General features: G+C 50.2%; 5 protein-coding genes across 5 annotated transcripts; 1 reads left to right on the top strand and 4 right to left on the bottom strand.

Moving 5' to 3' along the window:
- Positions 1 to 549: 549 nt before the first annotated feature.
- LTR64_000615 (uncharacterized protein) lies at positions 550 to 1,100 on the bottom strand (the record flags this gene model as incomplete). The annotated part of the gene is made up of 2 exons (XM_064894999.1): positions 550 to 733; positions 799 to 1,100. The coding sequence occupies 2 exons, from the start codon at positions 1,098 to 1,100 to the stop codon at positions 550 to 552; spliced, it is 486 nt and encodes a 161-aa protein (XP_064757686.1).
- A 630-nt stretch (positions 1,101 to 1,730) lies between these two features.
- On the bottom strand, positions 1,731 to 2,120 carry LTR64_000614 (uncharacterized protein; the record flags this gene model as incomplete). Its single annotated transcript, XM_064894998.1, has 2 exons — positions 1,731 to 1,882; positions 2,069 to 2,120. The coding sequence occupies 2 exons, from the start codon at positions 2,118 to 2,120 to the stop codon at positions 1,731 to 1,733; spliced, it is 204 nt and encodes a 67-aa protein (XP_064757685.1).
- Positions 2,121 to 2,487: 367 nt separating this feature from the next.
- On the top strand, positions 2,488 to 4,506 carry MBP1 (Transcription factor mbp1; the record flags this gene model as incomplete). The annotated part of the gene is made up of 1 exon (XM_064894997.1): positions 2,488 to 4,506. The coding sequence occupies one exon, from the start codon at positions 2,488 to 2,490 to the stop codon at positions 4,504 to 4,506; it is 2,019 nt and encodes a 672-aa protein (XP_064757684.1).
- Positions 4,507 to 4,847: 341 nt separating this feature from the next.
- MHP1 (Microtubules assembly and stabilization protein) lies at positions 4,848 to 8,809 on the bottom strand (the record flags this gene model as incomplete). The annotated part of the gene is made up of 3 exons (XM_064894996.1): positions 4,848 to 5,518; positions 5,570 to 8,644; positions 8,710 to 8,809. The coding sequence occupies 3 exons, from the start codon at positions 8,807 to 8,809 to the stop codon at positions 4,848 to 4,850; spliced, it is 3,846 nt and encodes a 1,281-aa protein (XP_064757683.1).
- A 3,177-nt stretch (positions 8,810 to 11,986) lies between these two features.
- On the bottom strand, positions 11,987 to 13,007 carry RPL5 (60S ribosomal protein L5; the record flags this gene model as incomplete). Its single annotated transcript, XM_064894995.1, has 3 exons — positions 11,987 to 12,808; positions 12,868 to 12,931; positions 12,991 to 13,007. The coding sequence occupies 3 exons, from the start codon at positions 13,005 to 13,007 to the stop codon at positions 11,987 to 11,989; spliced, it is 903 nt and encodes a 300-aa protein (XP_064757682.1).
- Position 13,008: the final 1 nt, after the last annotated feature.

Below are 13,008 nucleotides of genomic sequence, written 5' to 3'. Positions count from 1 at the left end.
TCGGATTTGCTTCTGACTTCATGGATCGGAAGGGGGCAAAATTTGGTTGCAATGAATGACGGATTTATAAGCTCAAATCTAGAGCCTGCGTTGATTGGTCGGTACAGCACGCTTCTAGATGGGTCGCCGCAGATAGCCGCATTGTCACTCCAATCGTTCTTTCCTCAAGCAACTCAGGGAGAGTGTAGCCTGCAAGAGTGTTTGAATAGATTCTACGACCAAGGAGAGAAGAACGGTCAATTGCAACCATCTATGGAAAGGATGCCGCATTCAAAATTCGCGTAGATAGATCAGGATTGCTTCGAACTACGTATGCGGAGAGCTATTCTACAGATTCACCAACAGTCATTTGTTATGGTGGACTCTGTTTCCGACAACTACCACATATTTCAATATTGCAACTCTAACAGTGTAGGCCAAGCAGATATCAGTGCGTGAACCCGACGTGCCTCTCCACGTTTTACAAGCAACCAGTACCAAGGTTCTGCGCTAGCTGTAATGTGTTGTTCCTCTGGCTAACCTCAAGGTCTTTGAGTCAGCTCAATCGACCTAGTTGTCGTTGAAAGCTGCTGGACAGACAGCATCTTTGCCTTTACGGAGTTTCTCGCAGTGCAACTCCACACCATCGGTGACCTTCGCGTACGTCGGATAAATGTAATCGCTCAAAGCACTCCACAGTAGTGGACTGTTAAAGGTGATACAGGCGCTGTTTTCTGGTCCGTAGTGGCAGTGCCTGATCGAGAAGACACATTAGCCGAGCTCTCCCTAAGTTTCTTGAACAGGATTGAAAGTACTTACCATTTGGTCAATGCGACGAGTTTACCCCCTTGCATTTCTCGTTTGAAGCGTCCACCACAATCACCCGCTGCATCGTAACCAGCTTCTGTTTTACTGCCATCTCTTAGAATCACAATAGCCCAGGAGTAGTCGACAAGATTGACATCCACAATGCAGAAGGGATCCTGGAATGTATACGACGAAACGTTGTCGACAGCATCTGTACTCGTGTATTGAAGCGTACCATTGAGGATGTTAGTCACGCCCGCTGCCAACGCGCCAGCGATGACAGTCAACAGGAGCAGTAGTGCCTTGCTGAACATGATGGATGTGCTTCTTCTGCTTTTTGCAGAGTTGTTACCTTTTGTGCGTGATGTTTGATTGTGATTCTGAGGGGAGAAGTTAACTTCAGTGAGAAGAACGGCGATGAAAACGATCGAACTGCGGGATGTTAATTTTGGGTTAGAGTGAAGGAGCACCAGAGACATGAATCTTCGTCGTGCTTGCCAATAGCGAGAAATAGTGGATTCAACCACACTGCAAACAATTTGATACTGCTGATACCGTTGGTGGCTAAGCTCGTAGTGACATTGTGAAGCATTGGCTAAAATGAAGTTCGGTCAACCCGTTTATCTGACATACCCAGACGTGAACAGTTCTGCACAAAGTAATATTTGGTGCTTGCTCTGCAGCCAATGGTCCAACTCGAAGCTTGGTCAAGCAGGTATCTGAAGGTGTCTCATAGGCTCGTGGTTTGTAGAGGAATTGGCAGTGCAACTCTAGGGTAATCGCGTCACAGATTGGAGCTTACCTCACAATCCGGGTTGTGTGTAGGCTGTAATGGCCCTGCGACAAGCTTGATATCTTTAGATACTCCTCAACGCCATCCACATGCGCATACTGATCGCAATATGTACAATCATAACTTGTCTTATTCGTGCTATCCTTCGTTCCTAGTTACTCCTCGCGCCATTCTTAGCTGCTCTGATCTCGTCCATCTTCTTTACCCGCTGTTTGAACTCTTCGTATTGGCACTTCTCGTAGCTGTGCCTTTCATCCTGTACAATACTGAGCGACACGTTCGGAATGAGGATATCTGTTCGACCTACCACACACTTCCAAGGCATATACCACTCCTCGAAGCGACACCGATTCAGTGGAATTAACAGGTGTGCGCAACTGTCCCGGTATGCTAGAGGTAATCTTGCATCTGACATAGCTTGTCGAGAGGCCTGTCCAGTAGCAGCTATTGAATATTAATTGTGACTCTCGCCGACGATAGTGTACTTACCTGGGCTGTCACCTAGCCCAACAGCATCCTTGACAGCTTCCACGACAGTCATAGTGAAATAGCACGGTGAGAAGCTATGTAGTAGTCGCAATCAAGCCTTGCTTTCACATCAAACACCTTGAATGCCGACCACAGTCGTAGCTCGTTCGGAGTTGCAACAACCTTCGCCCGATTCGTCTGTCCATTGTGCAAACACTGCAAACCTGCGGAAACTTCCCCACGACGCGTCCTCTTGATACTACGCGTTCGCTCAGTCACCAGATTGACACGACACAGCGCGATCGCAACAGTGATCCTCAGCCAGTCAAATTCTGAGGAGTAGATATCGGCATCGGGCGCATAGCGCATCAAAAGCCTCAGCGGCCTCTGGGGTCGGTACCTACGTTTCGAGAACAACCCTCCAAGGACGAATTGTAACCATGGCAGATCCGACGGGAGACATCTACACGGCGACGTATAGTAATGTGCCTGTATACGAGCTCAAGATATCGGGCGGCGATCATGTCATGCGCCGCCGGTCCGACGACTGGGTCAATGCAACTCACATTCTAAAAATAGCCGGCTTCGACAAACCTGCTCGCACGAGGATATTAGAAAGAGAGGTACAGAAAGGTGTACATGAGAAGATCCAGGGAGGTTATGGAAAGTACCAGGGTACTTGGATTCCACTCGGAGATGGCAGACTGCTGGCTGAGAAGAACGGTGTCATTGACAGAGTAGCAAAGATCTTTGACTACGTCCCAGGCGACAAAAGCCCTCCACCAGCACCGAAGCATAGCACAGCCGCCTCGGGACGAACGAAAGCATCGAAGGCCGCCGCCGCCAACTCTGCTCCAAGACAAGCTCCCAAAGCTCCTGCTCCTCCGGCTTACCAGGACGCGGGCGAGATCTATCCTGATCCGACACAGTCCCAGCAATATTATGAGCAAGAGAGTCAAGGTCGAGCCACTCCAGATACCCAATCGTTTATGGCCGACGATGACTTTCTACCTCCGATGTCGCAGAATTCAACGGCTTCCAGAAAGAGGAAACGGGACAATGAGTTCGTGAATCATGCTGCCGAGCTGGAGCACACCATGTATGGAGATGAGCTTCTGGACTACTTTATAACATCAGGTGACGATCCAGAAAGAGCTCTACTCGATCCTCCTATGCCCCCGGAAGGTTTCGACGTGAACAGACCCATTGACGTCCAGGGACACACCGCACTACATTGGGCTTGTGCTATGGGAGATGTCCATGTAGCAAGAGATATGCTTGCTAGGGGAGCAAACCCGAACATCGGCGCAGGGAGTTCAGAGGAGACGCCCCTCATGCGTGCCGTCCTTTTCACCAATAACTACGACAGGCAGACTTTCCCAAAAGTCGTGGCCGCGCTCGCAGGTAGCATCGTCGAGAGGGACAGATATGGCGCTACTGTCTTCCACCATATTGCCCAGACTCTTGGCTCTAAGAGCAAATGGAATTGTGCCCGATACTACTGCGAAGTTCTCATCAACAAGATGCAAGAAATGGGTGTAAACTACGTCCAGACACTGCTTAGATCAGCCGATAGTGTAGGTGATACCGCGGTGTTGATCGCAGTGAGGCACGGGTGCATGAAAGTCGCCAGTTTCCTACTCAACCACTGTCCCGAGGCTGGTGACCAACAAAACCACAATGGCGACACAGCCAATGAGTACCTACGTGCTCTAAAGGAAAAGCGAGAACTACTAGACCAGCCCCCCTCCTCCCCTCCATCCTACTCCCTGGGAAGTCGAAGACTCCGTCGCGCTGCCCCCACCAAGCGCAACGTCTCCCAAGCCGCCTCAAGCGTCCTCTCCAAAATCGAAACAGCCTCCCAAGAAGTCAGCACCAAACTCGCCTCCCTCTACGAAACAGAAGTCAAAGAAAAAGACATCGCCATAGCCGAAGCAAAACAAGCACTCTCAGACTTCGAAACCCAACGCCACCAAGTCCGCCAAGAATCCTTCCAGCTCACAGCTCAAGCAGAAGCCGTCGAGAAATCCAGCGAACTGCACACCGAATACCAGATCCTCCTAGCCGAAGCACAATCCCTCCTCGAACAGAAAGACCACAGCGTCCTGCAATTTGACGTACGGCAGCGCGACCAACAGGCGAATCCACAGGCCTTCCGGTCCGCTAATCCATCGGCACTGACGCATCAAGAGATGCAAAATGCACTTCCTTGGGCGATAGAACTACATAACCAGCAACAGATACGGAGACGGCTGATTCGAGATATCGCTGATCTGACCGCTAGTGCCGGTACAGGTGAGCGGATCGGCAAGCACCGCAAGCTGGTTGCGATTGCTACGGGATTGAAAGAGGATGACCTCGACGCAATGAGTACTGAGATCCTGGACAGTTTACAGGCGACGTATAGTCCGGATCATCCGCTTACGCCGCAGTTAGTAGCGCAGATGCAGGTTGTATAGAATGTGCGACGACATGTTGGGCAGCCTAGATATGGATGAAGTGGTGTGTGTACAGGAACATCTGAGACGATTTGAAAAGTCATGGTATGTCGTAACTTCATACTTAGACACTATTGTCTGTACCTACTTAGTGATAGTATCGCGTAGCTATAATGCAACTCGATCTGTACAGCCTTCAGCAAGTCCAAAGCCACAGAAACGAGTGAGTCGCTTAGAACGCTTTCCAAACCGCTTGCTTGCTCCTTCGCTCGATTCGAACAGTTACCCCGGGCGGTCCACCAATATTTCAAGTGCTTAGAGACAGACCATAAATATCGTTCCAAGTCGTGATATCATCGGTGTTAATGCGTCAACGCACTGAACATCGATCCGTTCGTCGTATGAGCTTCACTACTTCTTCCCCTCTCAAATCCGTCTCCGTCTAGCTTCCCGGAGTTGAACAATGCAGCAAGCTGACTATCTCTTAACCTCGCAAAGCCTTCGGGATCCTCCTCTTCCAGCATCCTCAGTTGTTGTAGATTGATACCTAACTCTTTGACGACGTCGTCTGCTCCGTACATCTCCACCTGCGCACGGATTGCGTCGCCGTTCATGGTCTCGAGACGTGCTCGTAGGGCAGCCGGGGAGGCCCCTTCAGGTGCGTCGTCAATAGATGTGCCGTGGAGAGCATCGTCGGTGCCAGATGGCTTGAGCACCTCGCGCCGGAAGTGTTGGCCAAACCGGTGCATTCGACCTTCCTCTTCGACTTGTGCACGAGCAGCCAGAGATGTGTGAGAACCGGTGCGAGCGAGACTGAGGCTGTACGGATCTGACTCTTGAGCATGTTCTGCGTCTGCTCGCTCGTCGTCAAGCGAGGTTAGACGTGACAATGGACCATATTGGTCTGCTTCGGCCGATTTAGGGGAGTCGATTGAGAGGACTGATGGTGATTGTCGTGGTCTTGACTCAGGATATTCGTCCTCAAAGCGCTTGATAATACGCTGAAGAGTTTGGTCTAGATACATCAGACGACCTAGGATGATGTTAGCAAAGAGTATAAGATCAGATAGACACATGCACTTACGGTATCCCTCGTTGTTCCCTGCTTGGTCCTCCTTTACCATAGCAGGACGCAATCGTAGCCGAATCTTCCTGGCACTTTCACAGAGCTCCAAGCTGACGTCCTTAGGCTTTCTAGCTCCTGGAGGTCGGACAGCGCCCGAGCGTGGAGTTACTGTGCCACTAGCAGCAGGACTGATATTCCGAGAATAGGCTCGACTCGCTTCCTTGTTGCCTAAACACACTCCCAAGGCTCTAACAATACCATTTGTGGCCATCATGTAGTCTTCGTCAGGCGCGGGCTCATCGTTGTCGTGATTTTCGTCGTATCCTTCCATATGACCGACAACATGCAGGAGAACTTCCGGAGCTTGCTTGTCAAGTTTTGTGGGTGTAGTTTTGTCTTGATGCACCCCAATTTCGGGTAATGTGGTATGTTCGAGGTTCCGCAAACTGTATGCCACAACTTGTGATGACAGTGCCTTGACAACTTCGCTACTTTCCTGGCTCGGTACCTCGATTTCGACTGCCACAAGCGTCTTCGATGCACGTACGGCAGTCATCAACGACACAAAGACAGCACACGCCTCTTCTTGTGCATCTGCCTGTGTCGAGTTCATGCATTCGATTAGCCTTTGATTGTCCAGGACGCTGACATGTCCAAGCGCAGGACAATCAGGGAAAATCTCTGCCAATGAGATGAGTTGAGTCGGGGTCATACCCACATCTGCGAGATGTATTCGCTTAAGTTCTTTCATTTGTGGTAGGCGCCGTCGAAGTAGGGGCACAACATCTTTCGGACCTTCGAATAACTCATGATTTCTCGACAAGTCGATGAACTTGAAATTCTGCAACAAAGATAAATGTTGCAGCATTGCTCGCAGGTCGTCGACGCTCAGGTTGCAATCTGCTACACTTATCGCGAACAGTGGGTTCCTATCATCTAGGACTTCTGTGAGCAGGTGGCCTGTCCCGTTAAGATCATTACCACTGGTATCTAGTCCTTCGCAGATACCAGACATCACATATCGAACAATATGGACAATCGCCTCCTCATTCAGGTTGTTTTCTGCCAGACCCAGTCGTTTCACCTTGCACTTGATTATGCTGTCTACCAAGTCCGACACAGTTTGACTTGTGATATCGCAACGACTTAGAATCAATTCTTCCAAGCGATCCCCATACCTCTCCGAAATTGCACGGTTCAAAAGCTGACTGAGATTCATGCGCTTCGGTGGTAGTTCTTGAGAACCTACAAGGTTAGAAGAAGTGGTGCTTGTGCGAGAAAGATCGCTGCTTGCATTAGCAGGGAAAGGTATGCCTGACAAGTCGATAGCTCGTAAAGACTGGCACAGGTGGATAAATAGAGCAATGTGCTTCCATCCAATGGCCGAAATGGCCGTGTTGTTCTTCATCGAGAGCCTTTCGATCACACCCAATGCCTCAATGCCTGACTTACCAGCTCGTCGTGGCAACTTGCGGTTCGATCGTGCTTGGTCCGCAGTCTTGCAACCTGTCAATCCGGACAGTATGATGCGTACTGCTTCGTCAGATAGGTTGCAGTCGTCAAGTACCAATTTTCTTACAGGCACGACGGCTAGCCAGTCACCCAGAGTCTGGATATCAGCCAACGACATTTCATGCCCGGTGAGGTCAATGACTGCAACGGTGCCAAGGGTCTCAGCCAGGGTCGCTGACGGCTTGGAAATTTGGTCCTTTACATTTGTCAGTGCTCCAGTCTCACGAAGCTGACAGCACCTCTTGTAGATTCTCAAGGGATCCGTTGTTGGCTGACCCCTTCTGATGGGCGTAGTTGCGCCAGGTGGTGTAGGATTGATGCCGCTCGAATCTGAATCCGAGTCCTTATCAACAGTAAGTTCAAGCGGAATGAGACCATTGTCCTCAGCCTGGCGTCGCTTCTTCTCCTTTCGTTCTTTCCGCTCGACTTCCGACCGTTTCTTCTTTTCCTTCTTACGGGTAGTCGTCGGCTCGGTAGCAGACTTGTCTTTGTCATCTGCTTGCTGGTCTGCGTTGTCCTTTATGTCCTCCTGAGTATCTTGTTTGACCCGCTCTTTCTTTTCTTCTTCCTTGGCTTCCATCTTCGCTTGGACTGGGGGCGCAGATTCGGGCGCATCCGTGGCTTCGCGATCACTGGTCTTCTTAAGAGCAGCGCCTTCGCTTCTGTCCTTGTACTTTGCCATCTTGGTGTCTTTCGAAAGAGAGGATTCGTCTCCAAAGCCTGCAGGCCCATTGTTCGGAGCCTTGCCTCCGTCTTGTTCGTCTGCCTGTGCAGCTATACCAGCAATTTCCACGTCGACTTTGAAAGCCACACGCCTCAACTTGCTCTGGTCAAAGTCTGCGATCTTCGTCCTGGGCCGATTTGGGTCGATGTTCAACACTCTCCGAGGACATATCGCACCAGTAGTCGCTCCTCCTTTTCCCAAAGTAGCTGTGTTGCCTGAGGACAACCGGCGCAAGGCATTTGTGAGGAAGCCTGTGTGGTCCAACTTCGTCTCGCTACCTGCAGCTACAAGCACAGAAGGCCTTCTTGGGCCAACGTGAACAGGCTTCTGCTCATCAGCAAGCGCAGCTGCTTGATCTGGTTTTACGTTTTCGAAAGGGTTCGACTTCTCGATATAAGGACTTGGCTGGGGACTCTTGGTCTTGTTACTGCCGAGAGAGGTAACACTACTACTTCGAGAGGACTTTTCGCTCGAACCTGAAAGCTTTGAGCCAAGACTGGAAAGCCACGACGATCGACGTCCATCTTTCTTCAACGAGAGTCTGCTGTGTTTGCTTTCTTCCTGAGGTGCTGACTTCTGTAGAGGTGCCTGCTTCGGAGGTGCAGAAGGTGTTTGTGCATGCTGGGGTACGGCGGCCGGGTCTGACTTTGGTTCGTTTATGGAGGGAAGTTGGGCCTGTGGCTTGATCGTCCCGTTCGTTTGAGGTTCGTTGTATGGCTTCTGTAAAGGGTCTATCGAATCCTCATGATGTACAGATGAGGCTGGAGAAGGTTGCTTGAGTTTATCCTTGTAATCTGTTTCTGACTTGTTGGATCGTGAGGTGGTGGAAGCAGAGCGCTTCAGATTACTATGTGGGTCTGAGAAGACGGTACAACATTAGCATGAGCACTCATAAGGCCGAGACATGATATGGTAGCCGCACCTTTTTTGTGTAATAACCAGTCCACATTTAAGTCGCCTTCCGCACTGCTAGAGGCAGGTAAGTGCTCGCTGGCAACCGATGAAGTCGTTGTAGATGCCATACTCGTGACAACAGCGACACAGAACGATTGTTAAGGTCGTTAAAGTGCTGGCTAATTGCACAACATCAAAGTGGCTTGCTAAGCAGCATCTTTCATGCCTGCAACATGCGATCGGCAGCGAGGTATATTCAGCAAAGTGCTGGATTGGATATGCGCAGGCCGAGTTTCGAGGCAGTGCCGAGATATGTACCGTTCAGACAGAGACTTGTTCGATCTTGTGCTTACCTATCGCTCATGGCTGGTCGAGTGAAGCTTAGGGTGCGACCACGGTCAGTGGTGGCCATGCCCAGCGTTCTAGGTGTCGGTCCGGCACTACTACGTCAATCTGTGATCTAGGTTTATTAGTCGTGAATACTTGCATCGCAGCAGGGCACGAGTCGTGCCATGTGCCGTGGCAGGGAGGGGTAGCTGATTCGTTATCGCATGGCAGTAATTCGTGCTGCTATCTGCAAACAGCGGCGCTTTCTAAGAGGAACATCACTCGAGTACGTATATACTGCTATCGTGGTCACTAGCAGCAATGAGCAAGCAGATCTATTCTGAGCAAGGTTGTGGAGATGATGTGGACATACAAGGCATTCTTAGCTATTACTATTAGTGCTTAACGACTATTTTTCTTGCCCGAACGCTTGACGAAATGCCCGATTATCGGCCCTCACATTATGTACTCCGTAATACGCAGATTGAAATTCTGGGACTACAACTTATTTACAGAGGTCAACGTACTACTGCATCGTGAGGACCGAGGTCAATTGACCACAAATGCAGCGATCGAGATTTGTTGACGTTGGCTTCGAGAAGTATTGGTAACGGCAATGGATCTCTTTATTCTCCCTTTCTCCATTCTCACTGACACGATGCTCGCCGCTCTTTCCTTTTTGAGAGGATAATGTATGCGCCGGAAGGCTCAACTCTGATGTTTGTCTGTGACAACTTGAAACATCACCAAGTTGGAGCAGAGAGAAAGGGGTGCAAAATCTGTTGTCCCCTTCTGTGGTGCTCGTTAGTCGTCCTTACAGGCAATGTGTCAGATCTGAACTGTAGTAGTATAGGCCGGTTTGTGGATTGACGCTACCCCTACAACGAGCCACCGACAGGATTTCTCAAACCTGGGAGAAACGATGTATTGACAATCACTTTGGCATATGTGTTTGAGCAAGCCTGTCAGGGTGTTGAGATCCGAGTGTGAAACTTAGCAAAACTGACGAAGGCTTCCAGGTTGGTATTGATCTCGAAGAATTAATAATATATGTGGTCTACTACAATGTTGCTCTACCACAACAATCTTATTCACTTCTAGCCATTCATTATCAACTTACCACTTTCATTATTAGGGCAAATATGCTAACAATCCCTGCCCTTTGCATACTACTCATTCCTTTGACACTCAGCCACCCAGTCGACCAGGCCTCGGGCCTCACAAAACGACAAGACAACCTAGACACCACTGTGTTGCAGTTTGCATTGACTCTCGAACATCTCGAGAACGTCTTCTACAAGCATGGACTACAAAAATTCACCGCACAAGACTTTGCCGAAGCAGGCTTCGGAGCCAACTACCACAATAACCTGCAACTCATTGCTTCAGATGAAGCACAACATGTCAAATTCCTCACAGACGCGCTTGCCGCAGCCGGCGCAGCACCTGTAGCAGAGTGTACATACAATTTCCCAACCACAGACGCGACATCGTTCATAACCCTCTCGACCATTCTCGAAGGTGTAGGCACTTCAGCCTACCTGGGAGGCGCGCCACTGATCACCAATAAAGACATTCTGACAGCAGCTGGGTCGATCCTAGTAACGGAAGCCTTGCACACCTCCCTTCAACGTTCAGCACTCAAGGCCGTAGCTGGTCCCAATCCGTTCGGAACTCCTCTCGATCCAAATGCAGTCTTCACTCTTGCCGCATCCTTTATCTCTGCCTGCCCAGACACGAACGCGGCTCTTCCGTTCAAAGCTTTCCCGTCTCTAACAATTAGTGGCCCATCCTGCTTCTGCGAAGGACCACAATGCAACTCATACACCATCGTGAAGCGTCGGCAGCCCGCAACAACCACCGCACCCACCGCCAGTTGGAGTGGCGGTGCATATACGGTATCTCTCACAACCGTAACAGTCACTGAAACACTTCCTCCCAGCACAGCTTCAACAGAAGCCTGCAGACCTCCTACAGCTGGCTCAACAGTATCCTTCGCTGCAGCATCCGTCATCCCTGCCAACTCCTTTCTTACATTCATCTCAGGTCTAACAGTCCTAAGCGTCGTAGGTCAAGTCGACGGCGAAAACATTCACGCCACAGTGCCTGAAGGTGCTTCGGGACAGGTGTACGCCATGGTAACGAGTGCGGATGCGGCTGGAAAGTTTGATGCTGCTGCTGTTTTGTTTGGGCCTGCTGTGCTTGAGGGTGAGTGTTCTTATCGCAGATGCTGACGACGACTGACGATCGTTGTACTGACTGCGATTCCATAGTTCAACCGCCGATACCAGCGCTCGTTGTTCAGAGTCACGTTCAAGGCACAGCCGGTAATACGAGTCATGTACGGGGCACTTCCAGTGGTGCAAATCACGTCCCGAGTACGACTGCCAGCATGGTTCATAGGTGGAAGTGAGATTGCAGATTCGGAAGCAGGAAAAGGACTCGATGTAGAGTATGTAAACGTGCAGGACAGTAGGATCAGCCTGTCTGAGATAAATAGACTACATTTCATTGTCTTGCTTCAAGTTGCTCCCTTCGTAGCGACCTGCTACACTCATGAACGCGAGGACGTGAGACAGAAGAGGTCTCACTATAGAACAGGATCAGTCGCTCAGTAGATGAAGTAGGGATAATTTGCATTTTTTCGAATACAGACCCTGGCAAGTTTGTCCCTGCATTGCTACTACTGGACGGTACTTGCCTCGAGTGCTTCAAGGATACCGCCATCTCTCTGTGGAGGATATCTCTGCCCACGTCTCTTGTGTCTCGTGAAATTGTGCTCACATTGCTTTTCGGAGGGTAGTCACAACTGTCAAGGCTATTCCCTGTGCTTCGCCCCAACTTCTCGGACGCCGAAACACAGGTTGGTAGAAGTCGTCTAAGGAAATGCATAAAGCAGGAGGAACAATCAAGACCCCAGAACGTTCATGTATGATCATGGTACCACTTGTCGGCGGCTGCCACTAACTTCATGGTGCTTACGAGGCAAGCTCGGCAATCTTCTCCTTGATCTTCTGGTTCTTCTCCTCTCGGGTGAGCTTAGCGGTCTTGTACTTCTTGCCCTCTGCCTTCCAGTAGTCCTTGTCCTTCTTGTCACCATCATCGTCATCCTTCTTGAATGGGTCTTCTCTGATAGCCTTGTGTGCCTCAGTGTACAGCTCCTCAAGACCATCGGCCTCGACATCGTTCTCAAGGTACTTGGTGAACTGCGACTTATATCGCTCCTCGTCGTCATCAGCCAAAGTCTCCATATACTCAGCAACGTGACCACCGAAGATGTACTTGCGGAGAGTTTCGGCGTCGAGCTCCTTGCTCTCTTGATCGAAACCTGGGAATCGCTTTGAGTTATGTGGGATGTACAAGCCACCGTCAGATGCACCCTTCATGGCACCGAAGACTCGAGCACCAGTAGAGGTTCGGTGTAGACCAACGTCAAGGAAGCACTTAAATGGTCGTCGTGCATCTTCGTCGTCCTCAGCGGCCTCGGTGAGCTTGTACTCGCCATCTGCCTCTTCAACACCAACAAAGTCCTCATCGATGCCGAGCTTCTTCAGCGCTCGTCGTGCGACTAGCAGACCAGTGGCGTAGGCAGCAGCCCAGTTGGTCAAGCCATTCTCAACTCCGTATCTCTTGAGTTCGTGGGAGTATGCAGCGGCAAAGACCTTGTCACCTGCGATCTCGGCAGTGACGATCTGGCAGACGATGTCTCGCTTGGTGAATCGGACTACAAGTCTGTACTTTGGTGCATTGTACTTGTTCTTGGCCTGGGCAACCAATCGCTTTCGGGCGTAGTAATCAGTCTGCGAAAACAGTCAGTGATCTGGTCATATTATTGCTTTCTTGTTCTTTTGTGTCTAACCTTTCCTGATCGTCTGCGCTTGTACTTGGTCTGAAATCTCGAGAAGTATGGGGAGTTCTTGACACTTTTTTCAAACACAGTCAGTAGCAGTCACACACACGATGTCTTTTGCGCGGAACTCACAGCTTGGTGAAAGGCATC

Source organism: Lithohypha guttulata, assembly GCF_036872675.1.
Source record: "Lithohypha guttulata strain CCFEE 5908 chromosome Unknown scaffold_1, whole genome shotgun sequence".
Classification (NCBI taxonomy): Eukaryota; Fungi; Ascomycota; class Eurotiomycetes; order Chaetothyriales; family Trichomeriaceae; genus Lithohypha; species Lithohypha guttulata.
This window is presented reverse-complemented; position numbering and strand designations above follow the sequence as displayed.